This window comes from Ursus arctos, unplaced genomic scaffold (genome assembly GCF_023065955.2).
Source record: "Ursus arctos isolate Adak ecotype North America unplaced genomic scaffold, UrsArc2.0 scaffold_2, whole genome shotgun sequence".
NCBI lineage: Eukaryota > Metazoa > Chordata > Mammalia > Carnivora > Ursidae > Ursus > Ursus arctos.
The window spans coordinates 101,319,868-101,337,970 of NW_026622874.1; the positions used below are offsets into that span (position 1 = coordinate 101,319,868).

At 51.2% G+C, this 18,103-nt stretch overlaps 1 protein-coding gene across 4 annotated transcripts in view; it reads right to left on the bottom strand.

The window, feature by feature from the left end:
* Positions 1-18,103, bottom strand: part of SDK1 (sidekick cell adhesion molecule 1) — an 876,890-nt gene that overhangs the window by 243,847 nt on the left and 614,940 nt on the right. For all 4 annotated transcript variants that reach the window (XM_048224631.2, XM_057314981.1, XM_057314983.1 and 1 more), the window contains 2 exons: positions 7,529-7,640; positions 6,659-6,849 (listed from right to left, as the gene is read on the bottom strand). In XM_048224631.2, the coding sequence (XP_048080588.1) occupies positions 6,659-6,849; positions 7,529-7,640 (303 nt within the window). The remainder of the gene's footprint in view (positions 1-6,658; positions 6,850-7,528; positions 7,641-18,103) is intronic.

The window sequence follows — 18,103 nt, forward strand, 5'->3', positions numbered from 1 at the left end:
TATTCATCAGTGAGTGCTAAAGTCGATATCTACCTCCATGGTCTGAGGAAAGGGACGTGAGGGAAAAGAAAAAAAGAAAAAAAAAAGACTAAGTGACAGAGTCAACATTTGCCTGTGATTAATTACGGTTCTCTTTTTTTAAATTAAACATTTTATTTTGAGATAATTGCAGAGTCCCACGTGCTTTTAAGAAATAATAGAGATCCCAGGCATCCTCCAGTTCCCTCCGATGGTGACATCTTGCAAAACTACAGTTCAGCACCACACCCGAGACTCTGACCTACCCTACTCTCCCGTCGCGGTCTGTGTGCACGCACGCGCGTGTGCAGGCTTAGCCCTAGGCGACGTCACCAGTGAGCGGGGCTGTGTACCCACAGTCGAGAGGCAGAAGGGGGCTGTCACCCAAGGGTCCCACACGTTGCCCTTTTAGGACCATGGCCACCCCAACATCCCATTCCTCACCTCTGGCAACCACTCATCTGTTCCCCATCTGTAATTCTGTCATTTCAAGAATGATACACGAATGGAATCATGCCATGTGTAACCTTCGGAATTGGCTTTTTTCACTTGGCCCAGGTCCTTTGGGATTCATCCCAGAGGAAATACACTTTGATAATAGAAACCTGCACAAAGAAATGATCAACATCTACAGGATCAGACGGCCTTCCCCCAGGCACTGGGCACAATGGCCAGTGTCCCAGTGCTGCCCCTCCTACCTGTGCAATGCCACACAGCTTCCCCCCAGTGCCAGGGGAGGACGTAGCCTGGAGTCAGAGACAAGGGGTGCTCATCACACCATGGCCCAAAGCTGGCTCGAGCTGTGCAGAGCATGGCTCCGGGGCTGGGGTGCATTAGAGGCCTGGCCAAGGCCGCTCAGCTGCAAACACCACTATTCCCCACCGCAGACAGTCACCATGGGAGCCTGACACAGACCCGCCTGCCCCACAGACTCTGCCGCACCAACTGCAGTTCTGCCAGGCTCCTTAGGCACAGTCTGGAAGGGCGTCCTGCCAATGCTTGCGAAGTGCTGTCTCTCTCCTCCGGAGCCAATAACCGGGGAAGTTTGCGTAGCTGACAACTAGGAAGGCCAGGAATGGCCTGGGCCGAGCATGTTTGTTCATTTACGGATACCCTGCCTTGTTCCTGAAGCTTTTCCAGGTGGCTGAGCAAAGCAGAGTGGGTGCGAGTTGCCAAGACCCCAAAAGGCCCCTGTAGCATCTGATGGTAATTGTGTTTCTTTTCCCCACTATCTGTGTGTTAGGATTTCGCTCACAGCTCACCCTTCATATTGACATAACTCAACAGGTGCTCAGAAGATTTCTTTTCTGGACCCCCAGCTACTTTTACACGTAGTCAGCTCTAAGGAAAAAAGGGCGGGGGCGCATCAGGCATAGCCACAGTGAGAGGGCTGTGGGCTGAATAGTGAGTTCGTTGTGAACTAGCTGTCTTGTGCACAGACTTGCAACCACTTAACCTCTGAGGGGTAAGTGCGTGTCTTCGCTAATTGGCAACAACCCTTTCTAGAAAGGGTATACTGCCAACATTGGTGCACACCAGACTTTTAAAAATGTATCACAACTGCAGCCACTAAAACGGGGGATTGAAACGAACACTTTTATCTCTCTTCAAACAATACGAAGACATCAGGAAAACATTGCCATCCCGTGTTGAGAAACAGCCAGCCACACTGATTGTCCTGCACTGTCCGGGTCTCAGAACAGGAGGTGGGATGCCTCCCAGACAGCCTAAGTCCAAGGCCTCTATCAACCCCCCCATCCTCCAAAATGCCAGGGCCGTACAGCACTCATTCTGACCTCGTGGAGGCAGCTATGGTAGATGGCCCGTGCATCCCAAGGTTTCCTCACACTCTCTTGCCAAAGCCCCCACATCTGAGTGGCAGGGCCTATCCTGAGTAGGGCTTACCATGAGACCCAGGGTGCTCCCTGTTCTGTCTTCCCTTCTGCTCCAGAATGACCGTCTCATGCCAGTATGTGTCCTTGACTTGCCACCATCGTCCATATGTGGTGCTTTGTCCACTGTGGTGGGAAGAATGGCCCCACCCCCTAGTCACCAGAACCTGTGAACAAGTCATACTATATGGCAAGACAGCGTCTGCAGGTGTGGTTAAGGCTGTCAATCTTGAAATGGACAGCTGATCCTGGATTAGCTGGGTGGGCCCGCAGTCCCCTCACTGGAGCCCTTAAAAGCAGTGGCCTTCCCGGAGCTGGAAGGGGAGATGAAGAAGGGAGTTCAGAGACCCACGGCAGGAAAGAACTGGCTTGTGCTGCTGGCCGTGAAGAGGAAGGTGGCCTAAGCCAGGGGGAGCAGAAAGGCCTCTGGGACCTGACAGTGACCCCAACCAACAGCCAGAAAGGAGGTGAGGACCTCAGTCTTACAACCCTAGTCTGCCCACCTCAAGTGAGCCAGGAAGCGGATTCTCCCCGATGGCCCCCAGGAAATAGCCCAGCCCAGCTGAAGGCTTGACATTGGCCTTGTGAGACCAGCAGCAGAGAAACTGGCTGAGCCTGCCCACTGGGACTGTGGGGCCCAAGCAGCACCCCCCCGCTTGGGCTCCTGCACAGGAGACGCTTGTCGGCAAATCCTGAGTCAGTCTTCAAGATCAGCCCTTAGCGCCCTTCTTCTGCAGAGTTCCCAGACCTCCTTGGGCAGGGTGCCCCCTCCACACAGGACCATCTTCAGAGTAGAAATGGGTCCTCTCATCTCCGTGCTGGTAGTGCCTGGCACAGCTTCCAAGGAAACACTTAAAAGCTATTCGCTGGAAGGAGAGATCTAGGAGATTACCAAAGACCTTACATCCTTGAAGCCTGTCGGGGAGCAGGTGTGTTCCATTCATCTTTGCAATTCCTCCTTCTTTGTCCTCTGCCCACGCTGGCCCTTCAGCAGGGTCCTGCACCACCGTGTGCTCCACAAATGGTCGGCAGATGAGCAGGGAGGGCAGAGATGGCCAGGGAGCCCGGAAGGACGGGTGGGACACAAAGAGCATGCTCGTGGCTCCCCGCCTCCTGAACCCCGCTCCATCCTGGGGTATCACAGCTGGCCTGCCCATCCTGCATTCAGAGCAAATGACCCACGCGCCACTGGTGTTTGCCTCATACAAGTTTCCCTCTTGCTCTAGAAACAGTTCTGTAACACCTCTATTTTCTGAACATCACTTGGTAATGACCTGCTGTACAGGTAAATTCCAGTGTCACAGGGCACCGAAGATTAATGCGGGTGCATCTAATGTAGGCCACGTGTAAAACCAGAAAGAAGACATCCTGAGCTCATCCTCAACCAATGTGAATGGGTTACAAGGCCCACTGCAGGCTTCTGTCCTGGCCGTACGCCAAGAGAGCCTCTGCCCCCAGCACCTGCCGCGTGAGGTCAGGCGCCCCTTCCTGCACACTCACTATGCTGAGTCCAACTGCCTCGTGAGGGCCTGCCTTCCACACAAGACCCCTGGATGCTGGGGGCCATGGCTACTACTTCGAGCCAGTCACCAATGCCCAGCACAGCATCCAAGATGTAGACTCGAGAAATGTTAAGTGGCAGAAAGGAAGGAAGAGCAGGAGGGGGGAGAGAGGGAGGAAGCATTTTATGTTGGGACTCAAACTCTGAAGAGCGGCTGGGTCTCAGCTCTAGAGAACCTTCTGGTACGGCTGTAACTTCCTGGTCGTGGCATTGGTATCAGCCGGGAGATGGTACAAGTAACCTGTGATTTTAATGATACGAGTTTGGAATCCCTGAGTGATCTGTGTCTGCAAACCGGAACAGACCGAGGTGCACAGACGGCTCTGGACGGCAGCTGCTCGCCCTGACGCGTGTGTGAGTGCTGGGGGATCCGGCGTGCGGGGACACGGGCACTTGCGAAGCAGGGTAAGCGTGTGAGTGGCAGTGACGGGAGACAGTGTCAGTCTGTCTGTCAGTCTGGACAGGAGGATGTACACGCTCTGTGTCAGTGAGTCTGAGACGTTGCAGCCAGAGGCATCGTCGCTGTATTTATCCCCAAGAGAGAGAAAAAGGCTTCCAGGGATTGCGAGACACACCCTGATTTCGGGAACAGTAAAGGTGGAAAGTGTGTCATGTGACTAATTGTCGGTAAACCACTAAAACAACGCCACAGGTGGGGTACCAGCACTCTGCTAACAACTGCTCACGGTAAAAACCCCTATCATTTCCTTCCTCGTCTACAGCTTACAGATGTGGAAACTGAGGCCAATAGAGGCAAAGGGACTTGCTCAAGCCTGTGAGTGGTGCCGAGAGTCTGAGCCCAGGTCTGTCCCCACAGCCCAGCCCGGCGGCCCACGGTTTATCGGGGAGGTGATGGCAACACCACCAGGAGAAGGTCAGCTGAAATGAGCATGTGACCAAGTCAGCTCACCTGCTGGGGACACTGGGAGCAAGGACCTCCAGATCACATCCCCATCACAGCAGGGAGGGAGCTCAGCGATTTATCCACCATCCGTCAGACCCAGCACTTCCAACCTGCCGCGCGGTGGGCACCTGGTCTCCAGTGGCCAGGGAAGGCCGTGAGGAAGGAATGGTGGTACGAGTAGTTGAAGCAGGGAGGGTGGGGGGCCGTGTGGGCAGGTCGCGGCGTCTGCCTCAGCATGTGGGGTGTGCGTGGCCTGGGGAGTGGGGAGGCTGCGTAGGGCAGGGCAGGAGAAAGAACTGAGGAACAGCAGCAGGCCCCGAGCAGAGGTGGGGGGGGCACGGACCCCAGAGGCCGGTGCTCCTTGTCGCGTGGATGGCCACCAGGACTTACAGCAGGTGTGACGCGGCCTGAGCTCCTGTGTAAACCTCAGAAATTAAGCAATATGCCAGCGAAGTTGACAGACGGAGGGAACAGCCACCACTGTCTCGTCTCGTCAGCCGAGATGAAAGTAACTGAAAGCCAGCACGTTTCTGCCTTCCTGCACCTGCCTGCTCCAGGACGCTCCCTGCCCGGCCCCACGGCGCCCCAGGGACCCTCCTCCCAGATCACCGGGCCTGGGGCCGTCGTCTCGCGAACACTCTGGATTCACAGGGGCGCTCTTCAGGGCTTTCCCAGGACGATTCCTTCACAACATCCTTCCTGTCACAGCAAATTCTTGTGAACAAAAGGGAATGTAACTCAACATCATCAAGATGCAGTTGTGCCCCTTTCAAAGCTGGAACAGGGAGCAGCAGTCTGCTCTGGAATTCAGTTGTCAATGCAAAACCAAAGTTCACAGGAGAGATTTAAATATTTCTAAAAGGAATTATGATGGAAACAAACATTCCAGTTTACAGGAAGATAATTTCTTCTCTTGTTTAAATCACCTTAAGATGTTTTAACACAATACAGTCCCGTCTCCTGGAGACGGACGCGTTCCGAACGTTAATTCCGGTTCCGTCTATAACGTGCGATGCTCACATCGCGATGGAGGGACCCTCAGAAGAAAGGCCTCGAAGGACGCGGGACTGTGGTGTTTCCCTCTGTCGGAAGCACAACGAGAGAGGCAGCAAGAGAACCGGCTTGGTCCCCTAGTGTGGAGTCCGCAGCATCGTGCGACTCAAGGACTGCCTTCCTGATACTTTAAAAGTCTTTACTCTCCGTTCGGAGGAACTGAGAGGCTTGCGTGTATTTGGCCGGGTCGTTTTCAGGCCAAGGAGCCATTTCTTCATGATCGAAAGGAGCGTAACACACTCAAGGCAAACCACCTTTTATGCAGCATTTCTTGATAGTCTTGCTAATTTCATATGAAAACACAAGCTTTTATTCTTTCTTAGTTTGCAAAGTGGCAAACTGTGACATACGTCATGTGAAGAGCCACAGCTGTCCCCAGGGCTCTCTGCTGCTCTGACCTTTCTCATTCTCATTCCCTTCTTCCCAAAGAGGAGAGAAGAGGCAGAGGTTCTCCTTCCTGGAGTGGGCTGCCACGGCCCCTCTTACCTGCAGCAGCCACCATCCTGCTGGATGGGTCACGGCGATGGTGGCCACAGCCACTGAAGACTGAAAGTATTACAGGAGTTGAGGAAACTCGAGAAATGAAGGCTTGTGCCTCACAGGGTAATGGGATCCTACCATAATCCGAAAATACCCTGGGGATTCCCTCAGCCACCGTACAACACACACTCCCTGAACCGTGACACTTTCCAGGGTCTAGAGCGCTCCTGTGTGCCGAATTTTATCTTCTCGCTCTCCTTGGCTCAGGAGCGACCCTGGGTGCACGTCCTAGGAAGCAGCTCTGTTCTCACCTTTTAATTTAACAGAAGGTAATATCCTAAAGCTTCTTTTTTCTGGGTCAAAAATACCAGTAATAGCATAATCTCTGAAAACTGACCGTAACAGCCCAGCGAGGGCTACTGAGAAGCTTCGTGGCAGAGAGACCAGCACCAGAAGGTGACGTATGTGACAAGGGCCTCACCATGCCACTTTCCAAGTTTTGTGGTCGGAAGGATCTAGAATAACACTTCTTGGAAGTACTCAGAACATCAGCGCTATGGGTTCAGTGGGCTTATATTCTTGGAAAAGGAAGAATGGGGTGAATTTGGAAAGTAGCCTCCGCTTCACCCTCATTTTCTGAGTTAGAAAGGGAGCCAGTGAGAGGAAGGTGTTTCTGGGCCGCTCCCCGAGGGGCCGCTCCCTGAGGGGCCGCTCCTCCAGGGCCCGCGTGCCTCTGCCGCCCGGCATTACCTATGATAGACAGAAAGGCTTCCGCTGTGGCTGTGTTGAAAGCGCTTCCTCTTAGCGTCGCCTCACAGACGTACACCCCGGTGTCCGCGGAGGTCGGGCTGCCGATGGTGAGGCGCCTCCCAAAGCTGTGGAGCCCGCTGGTGACCTTCACCCCATTCCTCTTCCAGTTCACGTGCAGCTCCTCGACAGGCCTGCGAGGACGCAGGGCATGAGTGACAAAAACGGTGAATCATATAGATGGCAATAATAATAATTTCAGGCATTCAGCACAAGCTTGACAAAGCTAATGCTACCAGGAGCCATGGCGGGTTGAACAATGGACATTTAAAAATCAATCCAGATACAGCCCGACTCCCTTACGGCATGCATCAACAACACATTCTGCTCAAGGGCTATTGAGCAAGGATAGCTAATTGCAGCAGCAATGGACCATAAGTGCTAATGATTCCATTTGCTCAGGAAAAGAATGTTGAAAATAAATACTACTAGGGGACCTGGCTACATGGGAGGCGTGATCACGGGAACTGAATCCTGGAGCGACCACTAACTAGGCTGAGGACACCCAGCACTGCAGAGGAGAAGAGGGATTAACTCTTTCCTTTGCACCCACGGGACTGAACTCCTGGCTTGCCCTCGGCTGGACTCTCAGCAGAGGCCGCTCCCACAGGACATTCAACATAAGCACTGCAATCACAGGCTTGGGAAGCCGGGTCCCTATCTTCCCCTGTGTGCCGTGCGTGTAGCCCAGCTGCTCAAACGAGAGCGCCGTTGCTGGAAGAGCAGGCACACGTGTGATGTGTCTTCCACTGAAGATCTTTCTCATCACAGGTATAATGGATTCGTGTCCCCAGGGGAGGACCAGCCGCATACCTGGCATTGGCGATGCATTCCAAGGTGATCTCATTGGATCCAGCCACCACACTTCTGTTGCCGGGGGGAATCACAATGACAGGCGCCATGGTTTCAGGGGTGCCAACATCTCCTGTGGCAGAGAAAGCAAAATCCATGGGACTCTCCTAAGTACGGAAGATGTGAAGACTGGAACATAACAAATGGGGAATCTTGTCAAGCCACTCTGATCGGACACCCGAATGTCATGACCCCACCCCAACCCTGTGCGGGGATCCCTTGGGTGTGGTCATTGTCACTGGTCTTCATCAGACCATAGGAGCCTGGGGTAGAATCCATAGCCCGTAAGTGAACATTCCAGCGAGAAACGAAGGGACCCAGAGCCTTAGACCGCTGTCTGTGTATCATGTGGATAAGGGGTTAAAGGGTTGAGCGTTTTCCAAATGTTTGCTGACCTTATGTGTTTATTGACTTAAGACTTTGCTCATTGAGTTACCTAGTGCACCCACTCTTTCTAAGTCTGCTCAGTTCCACAAATATTCCATGCATCAGGCACTCTGCCAGGCACGTGTGGTGCTAGAAAGGGGCTGGCGTTCTCACTTGGGCCCAAATGTGACTCCCCGGAGCAAAAATATTCAATCAACAAAGTGTTCTGCTCTGTCTGTGTACTTTCAATCCCTTTTTCTTTTCTGAAAAGTAAATATCCTGAATCCACCTCTGTTTTGTGAGTATCAACTGTAAATAATTTAGCTTGTATTTCTGGTGACAAGGGAGAGAAAAATATGACACGTCTTTGCCACTTTTCTCTAAAATACATGTAATATCAAAATTAAACTATCCACAGTACACTTTACTGCTGTTTATTTAGGGGAAATGAAGACGGATCCAACATTTCTAGAACAGGGATTTCGATTGAGGGTGGAGAAGACAGAGACTGGAAAGAAAAATAAATTTGGATTCCGCAAATAAGAAATGCTTCGTCTAGTGCCTGATGCTAGAGTGCCGGGCCCCATTCCCCGCGCTGGGGACACCTCTGGCGGCGAGGCTCTTGTCCGCCCGCCCGGCTGCAGTGGGTTAGTGCCGCTGAGCAAGCGCGGCAGGGAAAACCAGGACTGGCCTTGTCTGTGTTCTGCCTTTACTGCTTAAGCGTATGTGATTTCTGTTGTAAAGGTTCATGTGAATTACAAAAAATAAATAAATAAATAAAATAAAACACCAAAAAAACCCAACCACACCAAAAAACTCAACTCGATGTGCACAGAGCCAACAAATTAATTTTTTAACCTATACATTGATGACTTAGATGGAAGCCGGTTTCCATGAGTCCCAGGGGTGGCTTCAAGCCCTGCCCAGCCTCACCGCCCCTGAAGCGAGCCCGGCAGGGCCTCTCCGAGAGCCTCCTTCGGACGCTCTCTGCTTAGAACATCGTAGCGGCTGCTGGGCTGCTTATCGGATTCCTGAGCAGATGTCCGAGCACACGCACTTTCATGACAGGGCAAAGGACAGAAGCTGAGTGCCAATCAGATTAACAACCTGCCTGTCAGCTGTGAAAGTTGCTGATGGGGAGAAATGACCTGAGAAGCTAATATTTGCAAATAGTTATGTGAAGTGAAGGAGAGCAGCGGTGAATGCTAAAAGGTCACTGAGCAAGGTGCTAATTTGGCGTTAATCACCGCGTAGCCACGGTGGCAGAAGAGGAAACCTGTGCTCAGCACTTATCACTGCCCAGAGAAGACGGGCTCACAGCTGGTCGGCCTCCATGGCACGCTGACCCCGGGACACCCTGCGTGCAACACCGAGAAGCACCAGGGCCCTGCTTACGGCCCCTCGGGGCTAGTGGGACAGAGCAGCGCCACTCTGTTGAGGGTTCCAGCCACACCAACAGACTAGGCAGCAGGCGGTGTTTCTGTAACTCATGCTGTGCGAGGGCGTCCCACCTGCGGGGTCGGCAGGACAAGTCTCGTGACTCCTTGGGTTTGATTTGGGGCCCAGGACACTTGTTGGAGAAGTAGGGGCAAGAGGTGCAGATTAAACCGTGGTGGCCCCCTCACTGGAGTATTTGTGATCCCGGTGGTGAGGTGACCTTGACTCCCGGAAGCCGCCACGGCAAGGTCAGAGCAAAGCGGAGCATCTGCTGTCGAAACTGCTGTCGCAACCTTTCAGTACAATTTCACCCAAGCGCCCAGAACGCAGATCTCCCAACAGCGGGGACCGTGCTCACGACAGCCCATGACGTTGCAGCGCTCTCTTCTTCTAAAGAACTTAAATCTCAGTCGATCTGTGTGGGCCCTCAGATGGCCCCGTTGTCGACTGGCAACTTTGGTCACGTGGGAGACTCACTACTATTCTGCAGAGACCCCGGATCCCAGAGCGCAGAGGTTTTCTCTCTGGGCCATTCATCCTCGGTGGAGGAGAAGCTTATCTATGTGCCCGTCTGTCTGTCCTGTTTAGCGGCTGACTATTCTGAATACCAGGGCAGGAAGTAGATTGTTCCCAGAGACAAACTATTACCTCTTCCCTCTGTGTCCAGCCCCTCTATGGCCCAGCCCATTCCAGGCGTCCCCAGTCTGGTACCTTCACCCCCGCGGCCCCCATTCCGCCATCCGAGAGCGATTCTCCGGAAACGGTTTCACCTCCCATCCGCAAGTCACTCCTGTCGCTTTCTTTTTGTCATTGTGCTCTTCAGTCTCTTCCTTTACTGCTTTTTAGAGGGTTTTACTTCTTTTTTAAGTGAGAGGCGGTAATAGAGGTGCTTTACCTGCCATTTTGAACCTGCCATGCTGACTTATCTACCAATTTTTTTCCCCCACATTCAATTTTTAGAAGAGAGATGCAAAGAAGAATACCTAGGGATTTCAAAAAGAATAAAACGACCTCTTTATTTCTGCTATTCCACAGTGAGATACAAAAGCACTCAAAACCCTTAATGATTGGTTATTTTTTCATAAATATTCCACAGTAATGAGTCACTGCTCCCTCCACCAGGAATAGTACCCTCTCCTTCAATGCCCTATGTTAACACAAGGTTTTTGAAATGCTATATGCCAACGGATTAAGAATTATTTCTGAGAAGAATGAAAACAAAGAGACGAAGGAAGGGAGCGCACTTTACCAAGCTCCCGTGTAGGCACCAAGCCTATCGCTAAGTGACTTGCAAACGCTTCCCCGTTTAATCTAATGACAAGACAACAAGAGAGTTATTACTGCCCCCCTTTTATAGACGAGAAAACTGAGGTCCAGAGTCACATGACTTCAAACAGCAGCGAAAGGGCTTAAATAAAGGAAAGCCTCCATCCAAAATTTGTCAACTTCCTTCCGCATAATGCCGTCTGCTCCTAATAAAAACTCTGGGTGCTCAGGTAACCAAAAATTAAATGGACTAGAATGCTCCTTCCCACAAGCATTTCCTTAATGGAGACTTTACTGTAGTTTTCCACCTGAACGTTTCCCAGGCTGGTTTTAGGTGGTTGGAGGTGAAGACGTTGAATCAAAGAGCCTTTCTGCAGAGGTCAGCAACAAATGGGCACCAGGCGGCTTCCATGGCAGCAAGGCAGACGCTTTAGCGGAGGCCTCTCTGTAGTTACGGGAATACAGCATCTGAGCCCAGAAACGGCACCTAATCCTCGTGAATCTCCCCGCCACGAACCCCTTAATCACTGGAGAGCTGAGTAGGGGGAAGTTGTCGAGGTTGCATTTAATTAAAAAGTCCATTTAGGGGCGCCTGGGTAGCGTAGTCGTTAAGCGTCTGCCTTCGGCTCAGGGCGTGATCCCGGCGTTCCGGGATCGAGTCCCACATCGGGCTCCTCCACTGGGAGCCTGCTTCTTCCTTTCCCACTCCCCTGCTGTGTTCCCTCTCTCGCTGGCTGTCTCTCTATCACATAAATGAATAAAATCTCTAAAAAAAAAAAAAATTTAAAAAGTCCATCTAAAGAAGATCAAATCTCTCAAGCAACCACAAGAAAGTTCAAAGTTCACCTGAACTCCTAAAGCTATAGGGCTGTGAATGAAGGAGGGTGAACGGCAGACACCCTGTTGCGTGGCTTTAGGGGAAGAGCAAGCATCGGGAGACAGGGAGACAGACTGGGGGTCTGGAACCCAGCAGGAGTGGTGGGGAGCAGAGAGGAAAACCAGCCTGGGGATGCCTGGGCGCAGGACATTCTAGATGGGGGACACAGTGCTGCAGCGCCCTCGCTGCCCGGCGGGCTCGGGGTGCTGGAGGAGTCGCCGGGGGCCGCAGGCTGGAGCCCTGAGGGCAAGGGGAGACGTGGGGTGAGGGGCGGTGATGGGAGGGTGGGCTCAGGAAGGACTTCCTGCCTCGGGGAGAACTCTGGGAAATAACCTAAAGGCGGGTGGGAAGGCGCTGGGACGTCTGGGGAAGAGGATGACATGCTGTGAGCCTGTTTTAAGAGTCAAACTCTGGAATTCACTCTAGGGGGCAAGGGAGGACACGGGAGGTCAGCCAGGTGACAGAAAGACTGGGTGGTAGGGGTGGAAACGAGGTGCGGGGCACTTTTCAAGGGCAGAGTCAGAGTTTGCCGATGGTTGGATACGGGGATGTCTGTGGAAGAGGAGCTGTGGAGAGAGAAGCTGCCGTCACAAAGGGGGAAAGACCAGGTGGGTTCAGGCTTGTGGGGAGCAGTTCAGGAACGGGATTTGGGATGTGTGCAATGGGGTGGGATGCCTACTCATCTCAAGGCTCAGCAGCAACCCCAGTGTCTTCCCCCACACTTGGTCTTTTGCCTTTCTGCTCCCAAAGTCCATTCTTCCGTCCTGTTTCCAACACCACCTCTGTCCATTCCTCAAAAAATTAAAAATTAAAAATACGACTAACTACCATATGATCCAGCAATCCCATTTCAGGGTATGGACCCAAAGGAAAAGAAATCACTAACGCAAAGAGAGGTCTGCACCCCCATATTCATGGCAGCATCATTCACAATAGCCAAGATGTGGAAACAACTTATGTGTCCATGTGTAGATAAACAGCTAAAGAAAATGTGGTACGTTTATGGAATATAATTCAGGCATGAGAAGGAAGGAAATCTGGCCATTTGCTACATCATGGATGAACTTTGAGGGCATTGTGCTAAGTGAGATGAGTCAGAGAAAGACAAACACCGTATGACCTCACTTACATAAGGAATCTAGAACAGTGACACTCACAGACACAGAACAGACTGCTGGTTGCCAGAGGGAGGGGTGCAGAGAAACGGGTGGAGGTAGACAGATGGACACACTTTTACTTATGAGATAAGATCTGAGGATGTAATGTAAAAAATAAAAGTCTCTAGGCATTGACAAATGTCCCCTGTGCAGCAAAACAGTCCCCAGCTGCGAACCGCTGGTTCTAGGTCACACTCCTGGTCAGTGATATGGGCAGGAATAAAATTTCTTTCTTCATAGTTATAAAGAAAAGGAAAGGAAAGAAAGCAGCCTCCTGCTGTGGGGTGATAACTAGACAGATTCTCCCTAACCGGGGTCTCAGTTTCCACCTGGAGCCACGCATTGAACCCTGTGGGCAGGCCCAGGCAGCCCCGTCCAGACACTGTGGGGGGACATCAGCCTCCATGGGTCCGTGCCCAGCTCAGTATACCAGACACTAATGCCATTCAGCATCGGTGCCTGCAGGCCTGCCTCCTGAGCCTCTCTAGACCCGGCTCCGTCCTTACCCCGGGCAGAGCCCAGGACTGGTCCCGAGGCCTGAAGCGGGGTGCGCCACCTGCCTCGGATGCTAACGCCCTCTGACATGTGGCTGGTCTCCGCCCGGCCCACCCGGCTGTTGTTCCCATAACCATGCCCACCCCGCTCTCTGCTATTTCCTTGCATTTTGCTGAGAAGGACAGCCCCATCCTGAGCACGCGCCGCGATGACATGCTTGCTGTTGACCGCCAGCCCTTCTGTTGGATACGTGGACATGGGGACGTGGGGTGCTGGCCCGGCCCTGGGAACAGACTCCATCAGGCTCCCGTGGCCCGGGCCCCTACCCCAATCCCTGGTCCTATCCCACTCTGAGCTTCTCTCCCTGCCCCCAACTATCCCAGACGAGAGTCCCAGGCGCCCGGGGACTGAAAGGCGCAGTTATGAAGAGAACAGTTTTGAATCCAAGCGACCTGGAAATACCACCATGGCTCCTAATTGTTTGGGAACAAGTCACCTAACTTCTCCAAGCCTCACATTCTTCATTTGTAAACCGATAAGCGTTTCACAGGTCATTACAAGCAAGGGTACGTGTATGTGTGTCTGTAGGTATGCATGCATACTGGTGCCCGGCACGGAGAGAGCACTGCATGAACTTGGGGGCTTAATAGTACTATCGTGGACCTGGGCACAGAGCCCTCACCCCCTGCTCTGTCCCAGGGCTTCACCCATCTCTTCGGCCAGCACTCTCCTCCCTACAGGAGCCCTGCAGGTGTTTGGGGCCAGTGTCCCGGCTCTTCTCACCAAGGACGTGAAGACGAACATCCCAAGCCCTGAGAAGGCCTGCAGCCCCATTCATACCTCAGAGGCACAGCCTACACTCGGAGCCCCGAGCACAGACACCTTTCCCCATACTCTCTTGCTTCAAAGATCTCAACATCTCATTAAGAAACACAGACTTCTTTCTTTCAAAAAAGAGTCTGTGCCCTAAAGGAGTGGAATTTTCCAGGCCATCTGAGACAGCAGATCCCACGTTTTGGTTTTATCTATTAGCACCGCTGTCTCGAATTTCCTGATTCATAGGTGGGTGCTCCTGGCAAATACGCCTCAGGAAAGCTTTGCAGCAGCCAGCTCGGGCAGGGCTGAGGTCGTGGGCTCAGCTACCTGCACGCCGCCACGTTCTTCCCCGGGCCGTGCCGGAAAATAATGAGGTCACATGCTGCCCTCCACCAAAGAGTGCTGAGTCACATTTGCCCTGACATACAAAACCCGGGCAGAGCTCCCCCATAAACATGTGCAAAATGAGAAAACCGTGTGCCCTTCTTGCACACAAGCAGACGTGTTCCGTGAGAGGTGCCCTCGTTCGAGGAAGAACGGGACTATGACAGCTGCCAGGTTCTCTGAGATTAGAACAAATCTCTGGCTCTTCAGTGCTTAGTGTGTGTACAGCTATAGGGTTTTCAGTTTCGTAAAAACAGGATCTCATCAAGAAGCTAGCAGGTAATGGAATCGACAGGACTGTTTGAAACCTCAGAATTTTCCTGCTCCAAAAACAATTGGTGATGGGTAGTAAGGAGGGCACGTACTGCATGGACCACTGGGTGTTATACGCAAACAATGTATCACGGAACACTACATCAAAAGCTAAGGATGTGCTGTATGGTGACTAACATAACATAATAAAAAATTACTATTAAAAAAAAATTGGCCCCAAATTTGGAAGGACGAAAGAGAAAATAGGGTTGAAAACAAAGCTGGGAATAAAAGACAATGAAGGCTCCTTGTGTTGAGGATTACGCTCCTTGGCTTTTCTTTTTTAATCTTTGTTTAACACCAGTAATAATAACACATATTGCTTGCGTTGAGCAGATGATGTTGACAGTTACAGAAAAGCTTTAAGATTCAGGCAACTGGCTATCTGGACAGAAGAACAGCGGCCCCTTCCAAGCCAGCACCCCGGGTGCCCTGGCTCCTCCCGCACGTGGCTCTCAGCTCCCCGCAACATCATGATGTGCCTGTGGGGCTGTCCACCTTTAAAACAGAGTTTTTAAAAGATTTTATTTACTTATTCGAGAGAGAGAGAGAGAGAGAGAGAGAGAGAGCGTGCACGTGAAAAGGGGGAGGGGCAGAGGGAGAAGCAGGCTCCTGCTGAGCAGGGAGCCCTGCAGGAGGCTCGCTCCCAGGACCCTGAGGTCATGACCTGAGCTGACGGCAGACACTTAACCGACTGAGTCACCCAGGTGCCCCTAGGTCTGTCCCCCTTTCGGAATAAGGAAGGACGTAAGCGTTAGTCATCTTGGTATGAAACAATGTGCTTTGGTCGTAACAGCCCTTCCGCAGGTACTTGTTAAATGAAGAATTAAGTCTTGTGCAAATAGAACAGGCTTGGTTATTGTCAGCAGAGCATCACGGCTGCAGGTGACGGCAACATAACAGCTGCCTCGTATTTCAGGTGCAGTGGTCAGGCGCTGCGCTGGTGCTGGGGATTCAAAGTCTTAATGCACGAGGTCAGTGTCAGCAGGGAGGCGTGGGTTAGTAGAGGAAGACATCCCGTTAACAGAGCCAGTTCGAAGAGGCTGTCTGGGGCTAGGAGAGGAGCAGGCAGGGACACTGCAGGACAGGGTGGGTGTGTGCAGTGAGGTTAATTCTTCCAGGGTGGTTTGGAAAGCCTGAGCCATGTCCTTGAAAGATGCACAGGCATTCACCAGGCGGAGGAGGGAAGGAAAGGCATTTCAGGAACAGAAAACAATGAGGGTGGAAACCCGTCCGGCCTGTACCGGAAAGTGCCAGTCCTTCCGGAGGTTAAGGGGAAGTGCTGCTGGATGTGGCACGGACCCCATCCAGTGATCCAGTGGAAGGTCACTGAAGGACCCCGATGAGGGGACCGTGCTGAGTAAGAGACGGTGGATGCCACAGGGATGAGGGAGAGAGAGCAGAAGGGCCTCAGGCAGCTGGATTTGTGCACAGAAGTGCTCCAGATTGCTGGCTGGAGTGGTTTGGGTGGGCAGCAGAGCGACTCAGGGGTGAAAACTTGGACAAAAGAGTGGGATTGGGGGTGAGGACGTTGGTGTGTTAGGATGGAGGAGAAGGAAGGAGTTTCTGGAGAAGACGGCCATGTTCAGGCGCCTGTGGGGTGTCTAGGGGGATCGGCTGGTCAGCGCGGGAGCGGTGACTGAAATCCTGAGACAAGAAGATGTCGCCGGAACAGCAGGAAGAGCAAGGACAGAGGGCAGGCCTGGACAAACCCCAGCAGCCCACCTCTCAAGGGCGGGCAGTCAAGTGTACACAGGACTGTAGGAAGAGCGGTCAGGGAAGGGAAGGAAGGCAAGGAGCTTCTGACCCTACGGAAATTAGAGCTTATGCCATTCCTTTGTTCCAAGTGGACAGGAATTCCCATATAAAAAACCAAGGCTACTTCTGCTCAGTTTTTTTTTTTAATTTTTAAAAATTTTTATTTTTTAAATTTTATTTAAATTCAATTAATTAACATATAGTGTATTATTAGTTTCAGAGGTAGAGTTCAGTGATTCATCAGTTGCGTATAACACCCAGTGCTCATTCCATCACGTGCCCCCTTTATGGCCCATCACCCAGTTACCCCATCCTCCCAACCCCTTCCCTCCAGCAACCCTGTTTGTTTCCTATGATCAAGAATCCCTTATGGTTTTTCTCCCTCTCTGATTTCATCTTGTTTTATTTTTCCTCTCTTCCCCTATGATCCTCTGTTTCTTAAATTCCACACATGAATGAAATCATATGATAGTTGTCTTTCTCTGACTGACTTATTTCACTGAAAATAATACCCTCTAGTTCCATCCACGTCATTGCAAATGCAAGGTTTCAATTTTTTGATGGCTGAGTAGTACTCCATTGGGTATATATATGCCACATCTTCTTTACCCATTCACCTGTGGATGGACATCTGGGCTCTTTCCATAGTTTGGCTACTGTGGACATTGCTGCTATAGACATTGCGGTGTGGGTGCCCCTTCAGATCACTATGTTTGTATCCTTTGTTCTGCTCAGTTTTTGAAGATGAATCTCTGCATTTCCCTTGTGGGACAACTGCTAAGGAATGCAGAGCTCCATGCAGGTAAAACTCCTGACCTTCAGTGACAAGGGCTTCATCGTAGCACAGGACACACAGAACACTGTAGGGCCGGAGGTGCACTTTGTTCTCTTCCGTAGCTCAGGGTCTGCCAACAGGCTGGCTCTGACCATTCTCAACCTGCTTTCTGACAATAAAAAGTGTCATTTAATTGGTCAGTCTTTTGTGATTCTTAACCTTCTCCCATGCACAGCAAGGGACCTTGGTGCTCTTTTGGGGGATGAGTGAAAACGGCTCCAAGATACTCTACTTAAAGAAAATCAGGTGGCTTTTCTGTTTGTCGATTGCTTCTGTAACCACTTGGAGTCTATCGTCTTTCTCTGCATTATTAACATGGCCTGGCAAAGGGAGTAAGTGCTTTCCTGCCTACAAGAGCGTCTCAATAGGTATGTCTGATTTCTTGCCGCCCTGGCGAGCCAGCGTGTCAACAGCTCAAATCCTGTAATGCTGAACCCCAGGGTACATATTTTTAAGAGACTGACATACACCCAAATATATATATATGTGTGTGTGTGTGTGTATATATATATAAATTTATATATAAGTATATATATATATAAATTACATATAGACATATATGAATTACATATATATACATATATAGATAATATATAAATTACATATATATATATGTATCCAAGGACTCATGGAAATCATTATTATTATTATTTTCATTAAAATGTGCTACAGTGAAAGGTATGTCAGCAACAAAGACCAGGTCATTCGCTAGGACTCCACGAGGTGATTTTCTCGTGGCAGAACTTGGACAATGTTAACAGCAGCTGTATTGTGACAACTGAACTAAACAGCACAATTTCCCTCCTGATAGGGAAAAAAAAATTCTTCTTCAC